The sequence below is a fragment of the Gymnogyps californianus genome, chromosome 4, assembly GCF_018139145.2.
Source record: "Gymnogyps californianus isolate 813 chromosome 4, ASM1813914v2, whole genome shotgun sequence".
Taxonomy (NCBI): Eukaryota; Metazoa; Chordata; class Aves; order Accipitriformes; family Cathartidae; genus Gymnogyps; species Gymnogyps californianus.
The window spans coordinates 1697492-1710609 of NC_059474.1; the positions used below are offsets into that span (position 1 = coordinate 1697492).

The 13118-nt window shown below is 44.4% G+C and overlaps 1 protein-coding gene across 1 annotated transcript in view; it reads right to left on the bottom strand.

Moving 5' to 3' along the window:
* Positions 1 to 13118, bottom strand: part of SFXN5 (sideroflexin 5) — a 71455-nt gene that overhangs the window by 35947 nt on the left and 22390 nt on the right. Inside the window, exon 3 of the mRNA XM_050895803.1 lies at positions 12071 to 12148. Within this exon, the coding sequence (XP_050751760.1) occupies positions 12071 to 12148 (78 nt within the window). The remainder of the gene's footprint in view (positions 1 to 12070; positions 12149 to 13118) is intronic.

Below are 13118 nucleotides of genomic sequence, written 5' to 3' on the forward strand. Positions count from 1 at the left end.
CGAGACCCCACCTGCACCCACGAAATCTTGATTTTAATAAGGTAACAGCCTGGAGTTGGCACCCCATCAGAACTTGCCAGTAGTTTCACACTCTGGGAGTTGCAAGGTTTGTTAAAGCAAAGCTCGGATTATCTATCCCACACTGAATTCCAAATATTGGGTGTCGGGAGCAGAACGTGTGATGCAGCAAAGCTCGTTCTGAAGAACAGCAAGCTGCTTTCATGTGCGTGGCCATTCGGAGGGACAGCCTCCAAAACCAGATGTGTTTTCCGATAACCCCAATTGTTTAAATGATATGAAATCAGAGGGGAAAAAAGAAAAAGAAAAAAAAAGGGAAAAAAGAAGAAAGAAAACCTTGCTCAAAAGGCATAACTTACTGTGCTTGGAAAGTTCACTGAGGAACACTTCAGACCAGCAACAGGGATCTGGCACAGCATTAGCGTCAAGTGATAGTGATGACCCTGAACAAGTTTTAACTTAATTCTAGATCCCTTAACTGGTAGTCGAATGGCCAGAGTAAGACACTGGAGGCGGGACTCATCCCCTCTAACAGACATCTACAACATAATAAATACCTACTGCAGCAAATTCTCTGGATTTCCTTTATGTCAGCGGTTCGAGTCATCCCGACTAGATGACCAGTACAGGCTGCACAACCTGCACTCCAGCAGTGCTTGCTTTTCTCCGTTGACTTTAAGATGGGACCTACACGATTAGTTCTGGCTCAAATCGGGTTTGGCTCAAGATGTAAAAACATCCCAAAGTGTCAAGCACCTGCAGCTCGTACCGACTTCAGCATGGCTTGCAAAGATACGGTTTCTTTGGATTCCAATGGGGATTTGATGAAAGTTGAAGATTTCATGTTGCAACATTTAGAAATCCCAGACTTAAGCACTACACCTTGTCCACACAGATCTCCCACAAATCTAGCTGAGCAGATCTGGTCCTTCCCCAGGGCCACCAGCTTGAACCAGAAGCACTCAGCAGCAGCTCCACCACACCCCGTCAGCAGGGTTAGCTCATATTAATCTTCATTATAAGGTTAAACATACTGGAAAACTCACACGATCCCTTTTGCCAGCAGTACCGTGGGACATTTCCATTTGAAACTGCTCCTCGCAGCCCTTTTGGCAAGAAGGTAGAGTCTGCAGCAAATGCAGCTAGAGAAGAACATCCACCCATGGCCTCACTGCTGCAGCCCCACTTGCTGAAACAGGAGGTCCATCCCAGACAACAGGTGCTTCTCAGTGATACTATTTCACTTTTATTTCACTATGCTTCTGAGATTTTTTATCATTTTTAAGTTTACACGGTTATGGATGAAGATCTCCCAAGTGCCCGCTGCACTGCACTCTCCAACACATCATCCTCTCTTACAGCACCACATTTTTCCCTACTGCCTTCCTAGTTCTTAAAGGCATTTATGGTGGTCAGTCCACTCCAGGCAGCATCCCCAGAACCTCTCAGCAGGTCACATGAAAACAAAGAAGTATCTACCTATTTTTAGTATTTCACTAAAACTAAACACCAGTGCCAAACTCAAGGCAGTCTGGTGCAGCTCGACAGAGCTACAACACGTTCTGCTTCGCTCTCCACCCGTACTTTCTCCCCCAGGAGTGCGATCACTCATGCTTTGCGTGGCTTTCTCCCACTTCTCTCCAGCTTCAGTCCCAAAATCCCATTTCTTGAAAAGTGATATTTAACATAGAGACAAATGCACACCACAAGCTCCAGCCAAAGCATTCAGTTAGGGCTGAATGCTTGTAGCAAGATTTATAGATTTACAATGGTGGAATCCCAGACCTTTCGGTTCCACGTTTCATGTCACCTGAATGGCTGTCAACCTGGCTGATGCGCCTAACCCTACCTGCCAATATGTATGGAATCTGATGTCTGGCTTTAATAATAAACATGGAAAACAAGGTAACAGAAACCACTGTCTACACTTACTCCTCAGTAGGAAATCTCACCAATGGACCTTTTACAACCCTGCTCCTAATAATCTTTACATTAAAAAGGTTTTAGCTCTAAGGAGATAAAGCTCCAATGACCCAATACGTGGGATAAATCACAAAGGGTATCTATACATTTTCTGCCCTGCACCTGGTACTGAAATAAGTCAGCAGAAGAGGCACCAGAAGCCACTGCTCTTCTTGGATGCCAATGGAAAACTCCTTCCCTGTCCTAAGCATTGCTGAGTCACAGCGCCACGAGCTGCTGCCCGTCTGCAGAACCATAAAGCCTTCGAACATATCCATGTGTTGAAGAGCATCGGCTGAGATACCTGCCTGCACGGCAGCACAGCAAGGCAAGCGCCTCGGCGTTGGGAACCGGATTGGAAACCACGAGCAATTGCCGTGCAATACACAGATTTACACAGATACAAACCCAAGTGTAGGTGGAAACAGAATCAAGTCCCAACTGATAAAAAAAGATAGCACTTAAATAACACTTTGCAGCTTTGCAGCACTCAATAAACATTAACTAATTAATCCTCACAGCATTCTACTGGAAAGACTTAAGCAGAGTAAGAAGCACTCACAGAAAACTATTACTTGCACCAGGGTTGCAGAAGGACTTAGATGCCATAACATGGTTTAAAGTACAGCTTTGGAAACCAGGCTTGCTAATCCAACTAGGTTGCTCAAGATCAGATTTGTTTCAGCTTATTTTAGCCATACGGAGCTTGCGAATCTAATTTGATTTGTAATCTAGACGTGAATTTAGATAAACTGTCTTAATCCTCCAATGATGAGATGAAGCCAAGCCGGTTTGTAACTGAGTAAGAGCATCAACAGTAGCATCTAGCACGGTTTCTTTAAGGTGCATTAACCTACACCACTTCTGCCCAAGCTCCCAAGGTGCCTTTTGTCCTCTGACAGTCTGGAAATGATGCCTAAAATGTTTGACCCATCTTAGACCATCTTAGTGCCACAGAGACTATTTAGACTGCAGAAGAGAGAAGGTCCAAGTTCAGCCCTTGGACCAGCAAACAGGCTACTTTCTTGCAAAGAAAAGGAAGCAGCAGGACAACCGATATATCTCCCGTTTTATCGTATCCTGCAAGAGACCAGAGGGGAAAAAAAGTACAGTTTACTGCAAATGGACCTCTTCGCTCTTCATCAACACTGTTAAGAAAAGCTATTATTCTCCAAAAGGGATGCTGTTTAGACTCTGATAGATTCATTGTTCTCTGCTGTGTCTGGGACAGCATGAGCAGCTCTTCCCGCTGCTAACATGATTGAAGGAAGAACACAGTAATAAATATATGCCCATTAAGCTGGTGAGCCTCTTTTCACTTCACTGATACTAATGGGGAAGAAATGAAACAGTTTCAAAACAGCAAGTTGCCAAAACTGCATTTGGAAAGGCTGAAGAGTGAGAAGTCACAACTGACACACCACAGTTCATGCTCCGCCAACGCTCGCAGGAAGGGGCTGGCTGGAGAATAGCAAATGTCTGTCTCCAAGGGACAATTTCAAAAAGCTGCATTTTTCCTCTCACTACAGATCATTCAGTTTGGGTTTAATTATTTTTTTTCCCCCCTCCAACCACCCCCTTACACTGAAGGGGTGAAGCTTTCAGGGTGGAGTTTCTAAGGGTACAAAATCGGGTAATAGAGCTGTCTCGCTGCTATCTTGTTTTCTAACAAATAGATATTCATGCATCTTAACAGGCATGTATACGTAAACATACAGTCAAATGACCAGACAGATTTCTAACAGTAAATCTAGGGACCTATGTTGGACTAGATGACCTCCTGAGGTCCCCTCCAGCCTGAATTAGCCTACGATCCTACAGCACAGAAAGAGGAAGATCCGGATGGATCAAAAATCTGAACAACTGGTGTCTCGGAGCTACAAGGATTTTAGTCAGCAAAAGATCCCCAGGCCAAGATGTTTAGTCTTGGTGTTATGAAACCTGGATTAATTTCCTGCCTCCATCACAGACTTATCTTCAGCAGCTCAAGCCGGTATATGTTTATGGAACCACAGCCCCACCATCCCTCCCCATCCTGGGCCTGCACTCCATCCCCTACGTTGTACAGGCAACGTAAAGCAGACAGAAAATATAGGGAGCTGCTCCAGTCAAAAAATGAAGCATTTTGGGAGTGGGGGAAGGGAGCTTTAGTTTTTATTAAGATCAGCTCTCTGAACCAGCTGTGCCAGGGGAAGCCAGCAAGGAGGTGGGAACACATGGCCGGGAGGAGAGAAGGCAGAGACATGGCAGTGCTGACTTAGATCAGCTCACGCTGCCATGGCATCGCACTTTGCCTTGCAATATTCTGGGCACAGAACAAATTTGTACCAGTTCACATATAAAGTTCAGGGAATGATAAATTTAATAGGTACCGTCTTTATTGCGGGTGCACATTTAAGGTCAGAGTCATCTCCGTAAGACTAACGGCTGCATATGTACAAGGGTTGCATTTAGTTAATTCCATGAGTTTTTAAACCTCTTGTTGGCCCTATGCTGGCATTAAAAAAATAAAAACCTCGCACAGAAAAAGCGCCACTCACTCTTGAGAGTCCTTGTTCAATGCACACGAAGCACCCTCAGACACTTCTGCTATTCTGTGGCTCTTTACCTCTCTCTGCTGGCAGGACCATAGGGAGAAACCGGGGTGCCAGCCTGAGATCAGGACCAAAGGGACAGAGGGGAGGTAGAAGAGGACAATGAACCTTCATCGCCGTATTTCTTAGATGGTATTCTACTTCTTGGTTAGATACTACGTTTTTAGGACGGAGTGGTAGGTATCTACAGATGGGGCAAAAATCAGGGCTCTGATCCTAACTTCACTGCTCATCAGCCTAATAGCGCTCCAAATATTGAACAGCAGCAGCCTAGGCTGCTGCTGTTCAATATTTGGAGCGCTATTAGGCTGATGAGCAGTGATATTAGGCAGTGATATTAAGCTGATAGCTTAGCAGCTATTTCTACTCCAATTTCAAAGGCAAAAATGATTCAGCACGCAATGGAAAGGACACGTTTTGCTAGGCATGCCAGCAGCGTAGTTCAAGCATGGAATTACTGCAGGGAATTCTAGCTAAGAAAAGAAAAATATAAGGCGTTCTGGGGGAAAAGCTGAAAGACAAGAGCAGCCTGAAGTTCATAATGAAATCTCCCCAGCACCGATACCTTACTGCTGTCCTTCCAAGGCAGACCTTCAGTGCCCGCACACCGTTGTCCACATCCGACGTTCATCAGCTTTTAAAAGGGCTTTTCTGCCGTGCACATTTCTGCGGCACTGAGCACAAAAATCACACAGTAAAAAGCAGCTGTGTCGTAAAACGGGAGTGATTTAAATCTCTCCGTATCTGATAGCCGCCGAGTGCTGCTTCTCTTAACTTTTACCACTGCTGACATGCCAGCATCAATCTGTTCCTCCAATCTGTGCTGGTCTGTTGGACAGGTTGGGAAAGGGACTCACACACACAGAGGACACAGATGCAATCCTACAAATTAGTGAAAGAAGCCTGAGGATAAAGGACAAAAGCCACATCATTATGCCCTGCAGTTGGTACAGCCTTTTGGTTTGAGGGTAAACCTCAGCGCCGACGCTCCCGAGCTAGCAAAAACGTCCGCTTTTAAGCGAGCTGGCTCTTCATCCTTGTTTATCAGGCTGATATTTTACAGCCCTTGTTTTTATAGGAGAAACTATTCCCTCAAATGAAACCTTTTTACTCCAGCGGAGATTCCCTCCAGGAGGCAGTTTGGGGAATTGCCTGCCCTGTTTAGAATTGGATATGTTACAGTCTATACCTTCTGCTGCAAATTGGCTCCCAGTGCACTTGTGTGTGTCATTTTCACCTACCCACTCGCAGATCGCACCAGCCACCGGAGCTTCGTGCGAAGGGCCGGATTCTGCCAACCCCGGGAGCCGCCGGCGGAAACCGTCATTAAAAACGGCTTGCAGCAGTGGGCCTTTTAGCACATCTCTCTCTTGCCGCGGAGAGGTCTGTAAGGAATGCAGGCTAAAAAGGTTGCTTAAGTATAAGGAGAGGCCACTTAAATGAGGAGCACAAAGTGCAAAGAATGTATGATCAAGACGAAGGAATCCTTATAGAAGGGCAATAATACAACAGTACCTACGAAGCTGGAAAAGACGGGACATAAATGACAACTGAACCAGTTTCTCCCGTCAACATGAATCCTACACATTTCCTTTTCCCCCTTCCTTCTAAGGATCCTACGATTTTCTAGCTTCCTCTGGGACGGGGAGATGAAAGGGGATACACGCCATCAGATGACACGCCGGCACTTCAAATGCACTTACCCTCTGCCGAAGGAGCCAAGTGGAGGACATCGATGGATGCGGTCACCAAGCAATAGGAAGTTTACTGAACTCACCAATTCTCTTGAAGTTTTCACAGCAAAAATTTATACTTCTAAACCATTATAAGAAACAGTTGTTTCTTCCATCAAACACTTCTGGATCCGTGGAGTTCAATCACCCAATGCAGAAACACGCAACCACCCAAAATCCCCCACCAGGAGACCAAACCTCCCCAAAGCCTTCAGGGAGGTTTGTTCTCCAAGCATATTCTTCAATCCTCTTAAAATATCTAATCCAAACAACCAAGAGAACAGAAATACACCCCAAAAGGTTGCATTACCAAGAATATCTTTTTATTTAGAGAAAAATTATGAAATCATAAGAGCCTGTCAGAGAGGGGGCTTAATTACAGTGTGGGGTATTTCCGCTACACAGAATGGTTTTGGTTTGTGGGGTTTTAATAAGTGGAATGTGAAACACTCAACTTCATATCTAATAAAAAACAAGTCTGGCTCTTAAATATTCAAAGAAAAAGTTGAGCAAATAAGCTAAGCTGAAGAAGTGGAGACTGGAGCATGTTTTCTTGCTCCAATACATAGCACTGAATAAATACTTATCAAGCAGCTATTTGTCCTCTGTTTTGCTGAGTACATAATTGATACACCTATGATAAAAATCATGTTTTTAAAACATTTTTCTAATGTAGGAAAAAAACCCTATAGTTTCCCTCAACAAAAAGCTATCAGCAGTCTAGCAGCTATTGACAGTTAAGAGATCAATTCTTCATTTTTGCTAATGACGCCCAAGAAATAGGTTTTTACCACCTTGAGTTAATGGTCATTTTCCTGAGCGGTGAAATCACTCCAGTTCAAGAGCAAGTACAAGAGCTACTGGATGAGCGCGAGAGACCTGAAAGTGGAAGAGATGTAGGTGCTGGAAGTGTTGCTGCCCATGAATCATCTCATAGAGAGTAAGTGGAGCGAAGCAGCATTTATTCTGGAAACTGCCTTAGAGATGGTCATGGGGAACTGGAGCAAAGTACGATTACGGCTCTTCAGTGTTTTTCTTTAGCTGATTATGGCTCTTCAGAGGCTTTTTTTCTTTAGATAGTGCATAATTGTTCCATTTCAGCTCATTTTGAAAAATCTGCTCTGAAAATGCAGAAGAGAAAGACTCGCTCTACAAGAACCCTGTCAAGAAGATAAGTGTGGAGGAGATACTTGACGTTACATAGCTTTAGGCTTTTATATTTTCCATTTTTCATGTGGTGAAACCATTTCAGCAAGCGATATAGATTGTGCTGAGCGGTTGTTATGCTTTCAGCTACTGCCTGCCATCCTTCATGAGAACCACGAATTTCTGAATGAGGGAAAAAAAAGGAATTTGAACACTGTCAAATGCGCCGTACCACAAAAGTGGATCAGTCAGGAGATTAGCGAAACAACTCTGTCAAAACAACTTGTCTTCTTGATCTCAAAGCTGATATTTGGAGGAGGGGGGTGTTAGGTTCTTAGAAAGTTAATGCATTAAAACTCTGCCCAAACTGTTATTTTTAAAGGCTTCTAAGGTGATCATGATTTTAATTCTGATTATGAAGCCTAGCAGCCCATTCAGGCATCTCTTCACGCACATGCCACACCCAATCCATGCCTGAAGAGCCTGTTATAAGGGTAGCAACTGCATCTCGAAGGGGCTCTACCAACCAAACCTGAATCAGCTCTTAAACAAAGAAGATAAAGTTGAGTGCTTCTCTCTTGAGCATCACATGAAGCTCTACCCAGCCTCTTAGATGTGTAACAATGGCGAATCAGCCTCTCTCAGATACAATTGCGTTACCACATCAGATGAGCCAAGTTACTGCTCCAGCATACGCTTCTTGCCCGCAGCGAACACGAGGTGATTAGCTCTGTTCGCAGGCAGAGTGGTAAAAAAAAAATATAAAAATAAATAAAAAAAAAAAACCAGTCAAAAATCAAATTACCTCTCATCTGCTGGTCTTCTGCCAGCATGTGGCAACTTCATCAGTGCATCAGAGGTGTGTGTGACACTCGGTTACCAGCTACGTAAAACATCAGACGGCTCAGGCTTTTATTCCAACATCAACCCATGCACGCCAGCCCCAAAGTGGGCACCTCTCCAGAGCTGCATCCAATCCCTTTCCCGAATTAGCACTAGAACAACTGCAAATTGTTAATGCCTTGTAGCCAGAGTCCATCCTGCAGACAGTGGTGCACAGAAAAGCCATAAAAATGGTAAAACTTAGCTTGAGGAAAGCAAAAATGTATTCTCCAGGTGTCTCTGGTTCACCGGTAGAGAATTTGGGGTGATATCTATGCAAGTGAGATGCTTCCCCTCCCCCAAAGCGATCAACCGGCACATCGTATGTTCTGCAAATGCATCAGTAATTAATGAGACACTTACAGCTGTATATATCTGGCACACTCGTATTTAACTCAGCACTGGGAAGCTTGCCAGCCACCCAGATCTCCCCACACATTCCCCTCCACCTTCCCCTCTGCCCCTGGAGTTAGAAAACAACCGATGCTCAGGGCGCAAGTTTTGTGGCGTACACCGAGAGCTGCATCCAGCCCTACGTCCTCCATGTAGAGACAATAACCACAGCCCTGTTTCCATCAGATTTACTGTTAGATCTTCCTCTCCGTCTCAGAGGAGGAAAGGAGAGTATTTGGCTAATCAGCATGAGAAGTACCTAACGCCTGATGTCACCACAACCTTCGCATTCAATGAAACCCCATTTTCATACAGATCATCTGGCCCTTTTAGTTCTTTGGTAGAAATGGTCATCACCGGCAAAGCTGAAAGTTCAGCGTTATTTTGTGACTGCAGCACAGCAGTAAACACAAAGGCAGAATGATATCACGTGAGCTGCAGGACAAGAAAATGCCCCAGGGGATGGAAACAACTAATGGCAATAAAAGACGACAAAGATCACCTTTGATGCAAAGAGAAAAGCACATAAGAATATCCACGTGTGCAATGATTAATTGCAGTTTTCAATTCCACAGCTTAAAACTGCAAAGTAATGCCCTCCCTCGGGAGAAGTTTGTTTCTAAATTGGTGGCTCTGCTTGAGAGGATGAAGACAGCCACCCGTTTGGCGATAATCATGCTCTCACAAGAGATAATCAACAACCCCATTTTGCAGATTTTCACCTGCTTCGCTGCAACCATATGCAGGCAAGTCGTTTATTCAAGTCCACTCAAGAGCACACTTGGGAGAAGAAGAGCGTTCAGACAAAAGGGACTCAGGGTTTTCAGGTGTCCCTCGAGGAACGTCACCATCACGGCCCAAGAGCTGGCCAGCCCATCGTGCCACGCTGGGAAGCTCCCAATTAACCCAGTCAGAAGTTCCCATTCACCTTCACCCAGATGGAACACAAGAGTGCCAAACAGCATTTGACGCTTTTATTGCCCATTTTACCTCCTGTTTCATCAGAACGAGCCAGCTCCAGGAGTAATGAAGGACTGATACCTGCTGGCTTCATGCATCCTTTCTCCAGGTTAACAAGGCAGCGTCGGTTGCTTCATAATTGTGGTTGCTCCGGTCCCACTGCAGCCCGGGCACACTGATTGTCATCTGCTTTCAGGTCCCTTCCATCTTTACCCTTTTTAGAGTGGTTGTGGTATCCTGGGTGAACATTCAAGTCTCACAGCCTTGCTGGGATCTACCCATAGCTTGCTCACCGTTCCCTGTGGTTTGGTTTAATTAATGCAGCAAAGCACAGTCAAATACAATAACAAGCACATGCTGCAATTCTACCCCAGGCTCCTCCTGGGAGAGCTACTTTATCCTACAGTCAGTAAAACTACATAAACCCCTCTAACATAATCGACACTGTGATCAAAGTGAACCGTGTCAAGATTTTACTACAAAAAAATACTACTTTTTACACTGATGTGCTAACATTTCTCTAGGAAAGGCATTTTTGGCATCGTTTTCTCTCTCCTGCTCTGCCCCGTACCTTTATTTTACACTCAGAACCCTCCAACTTGCGTAACAAGGTTCACCTCCTGCATGTCATGACCCAGGGAAACAAGAAACCCGATACTTTTGTTTGCTCTCTCAGTGCAATTCTGAATGAACTCTGGGTATATCCTAGGCTTGTCACTACGCAAACCCAGAATGTAGGTCAAAAGTCTGTGTGGTTTGCCACAGCGAATGACTTGTATTTCATCTGCCTTAAGGCAGATGGGAACTGAATCATCTGCTGCTGCATCATTCTCTGCTTTTCTCCTTTCCTCAACCTCAGTTTCTTTTTTCTTACCATCAGATTATGGTTGAAAGAATGCAGTGACATCAAAAGACCAGGAGAGCAACGCCTCGTACTGCACATCGCGCAGGGAGGGGATATTTCCCGTTTATTTTTTGTTGAAGCCATGCCTCTCTCCCAACACAGCACCTACCACGCAAGTAGCCACTTTCTAAAGTGCATGCAAATTTTAATTTTCTTCATTTACCTGCTATACTTGTCTTTCATGAGAAGAAATTATCACACGTGAACAGGAAAAAGAAATAAAAGAGGTTATTTGACCTACAGGGCATGGGAGAAGAGCTCTCTACTGTTTCCATCACTGTTTACTTGGGAGGTGCGCTGGTCCTTTGGCACGGCTGCTTCTTATGCCTCCTGAAGCAGGTCTGCCAATCAATTCATGCTGTTCTTTATACTACATTAAATTACACAGGGCTGAAGTCTTTTGTGCTAGATGCACAAACACGCACCACAAAAAAGCCCCGGTGTCGGTGTTATGGTCAGGTGTTTACACATGGACAGATAAGGAACAGAGTTTGAGATAATACCCACAGGAAGATCAATGATTTTTGTTTCACGCTACTGATTTGGAGGTAAAAGGCTCAAAAAGCAGTCTAGCTCCTCTGCAAGACTCATCTCTGCTTCCACAAGTTTCATGTGTTCGTATAGATGAATATCAGACAAAAGTCCAGAAAACAGGACTGACAGGGTCTTGGAGAGATCACCCAGCCCATCCCTCTGTCCCAAAGCAGAATCAAGTTGTTCAACCAAAAATGACCCTTTTCTCAGCAAATGCCTAAACCCTGCTAAGACCTTCGCATCAGTGGGGTTTCCACAACCTCCTTCAGCTTCCATCCCAACAGTAGAAACATCACCCAGCAAGAAGTACCACTACTGATGGTATCATCTACAATGTGAGGACATCCAGAAGGTTATACATAGCCCAAACAACATTTATTTCCGTGAAGAAACGGCAGTTATTATAACCAACAGGAACACAGTAGGAGAGGGGGCTGATGCATCACAGTTGCTGGTACAAGAACCTACAGGACTGACAGCAAGGTTTCCTTCAGCTAAAAAAAGAAAATGACTTTTTTTTTTCTTTTAATTGTACAAGCACGCTTTGCAAGGGGAAGGGAAGCAATAGCATCGGCCAAAGGTAATCGATAACTCTGCAAGTCAGAAACTGCAAACTTTCTACTTATTCTAAACAAAAACTTGTATGTTTGTATTGCAAGCCCCTTGCTATCACTTCTGCTCAGCAACATTTATAATATGGGAACTTCACAACCACCCAAATTCACTATAACACACTGGCAGCTGAGCTGCAAGGGACCAGAAGCAACACTGCAGAAATCAGCAATCAACTGAACAGAGCCGGTACGGGATTTTACCAGTGGAAACACCAAAAAAGTCCTGCAGTAGTGCATTTGACTGTAGACACAGCCTAAAATGCCACCTCATCGTCCCCACTTTAGACCACAGGAAGAAGTAGAAATTTAACTAAGGCTTTTTCCTCTTACCTCTTTGTTGGTGACTCCTGGGGGCAAAGTCCCATGCTTGTAATCCTCCAACAACTGCACAGCTTCCTTCAGACGACTCTGCGAATAAAAAACAGCAGCATGGTCTGTAATGCTTGTCCTGCACTTCATTTATTGAAGGCAACGAATTTAATTACAGAATTGTATCTTCTTTTCATGCAAACCTTATGATAGGTCCTTTTACCCATATGATATAAAAGAAAAAAGGATGCATGGACACTTGTTTTGGTGGTTAGCACAGCCCTGCTGTTTTGTATCTAACTACAGAAGTGGTCTAGAGGAAGAAACAAAAGAGAAAATAGAAAAAACTCCCCCTTGCAATGCGTCTATAGAAGACATCATAAAAACTCGAGCATCTTCAGTGTGGTACGAGATCTGATAAATCTTGGAGATGAATGAGTTCTCACTTCAAGGTAGAAAAGAGTTTAAGACAAACGGATATATTCAGGTGCAATGTAGAATACCCATCGCAGACATCGGTATCACCCCATGCCACACTCAGATTAATATCTCCCAGTGATGTCAACAGGGAAACCGCTTAGATTGAAGACCTGACTTTGCCCCCATGCCCTCTCCCCGTACATGTACTGGGGAGATACAGCTGAAGGGAAGAGCAAGGTAGAAGCCTGCCCATATTAAGCATCACCACTAAGAACTCAGTGCCCACTAAAAAGTCACAACGCAGCAAGTTTTAGCCCGATCTCAGCACAGCCATATAAAGAAGAGCAGCTCCACTGGATCTAGCGTTTAACGGCACGCAAGGCAACGCAATAGCACCGCTTTGCAATCGCACACTGAAGTCCAAGTCAAGTTAATTTAGCTGAAATACCATGACATTTTCATATACTTCAGACGGATCTCAGAGTGCCGCTACGCTGAACCGCTGACCTGTGATGCTTTTTTACGGCGCCTGGTACACACTCACTCAGAGGGGGTTTTCGCAACCGGTTACGTTCTCTCTAAAAATACCAAAGTCAGTCATCAGTGCAGTTAAAGTTAGACTCCAACTATCACTAGCGATTCGAATACA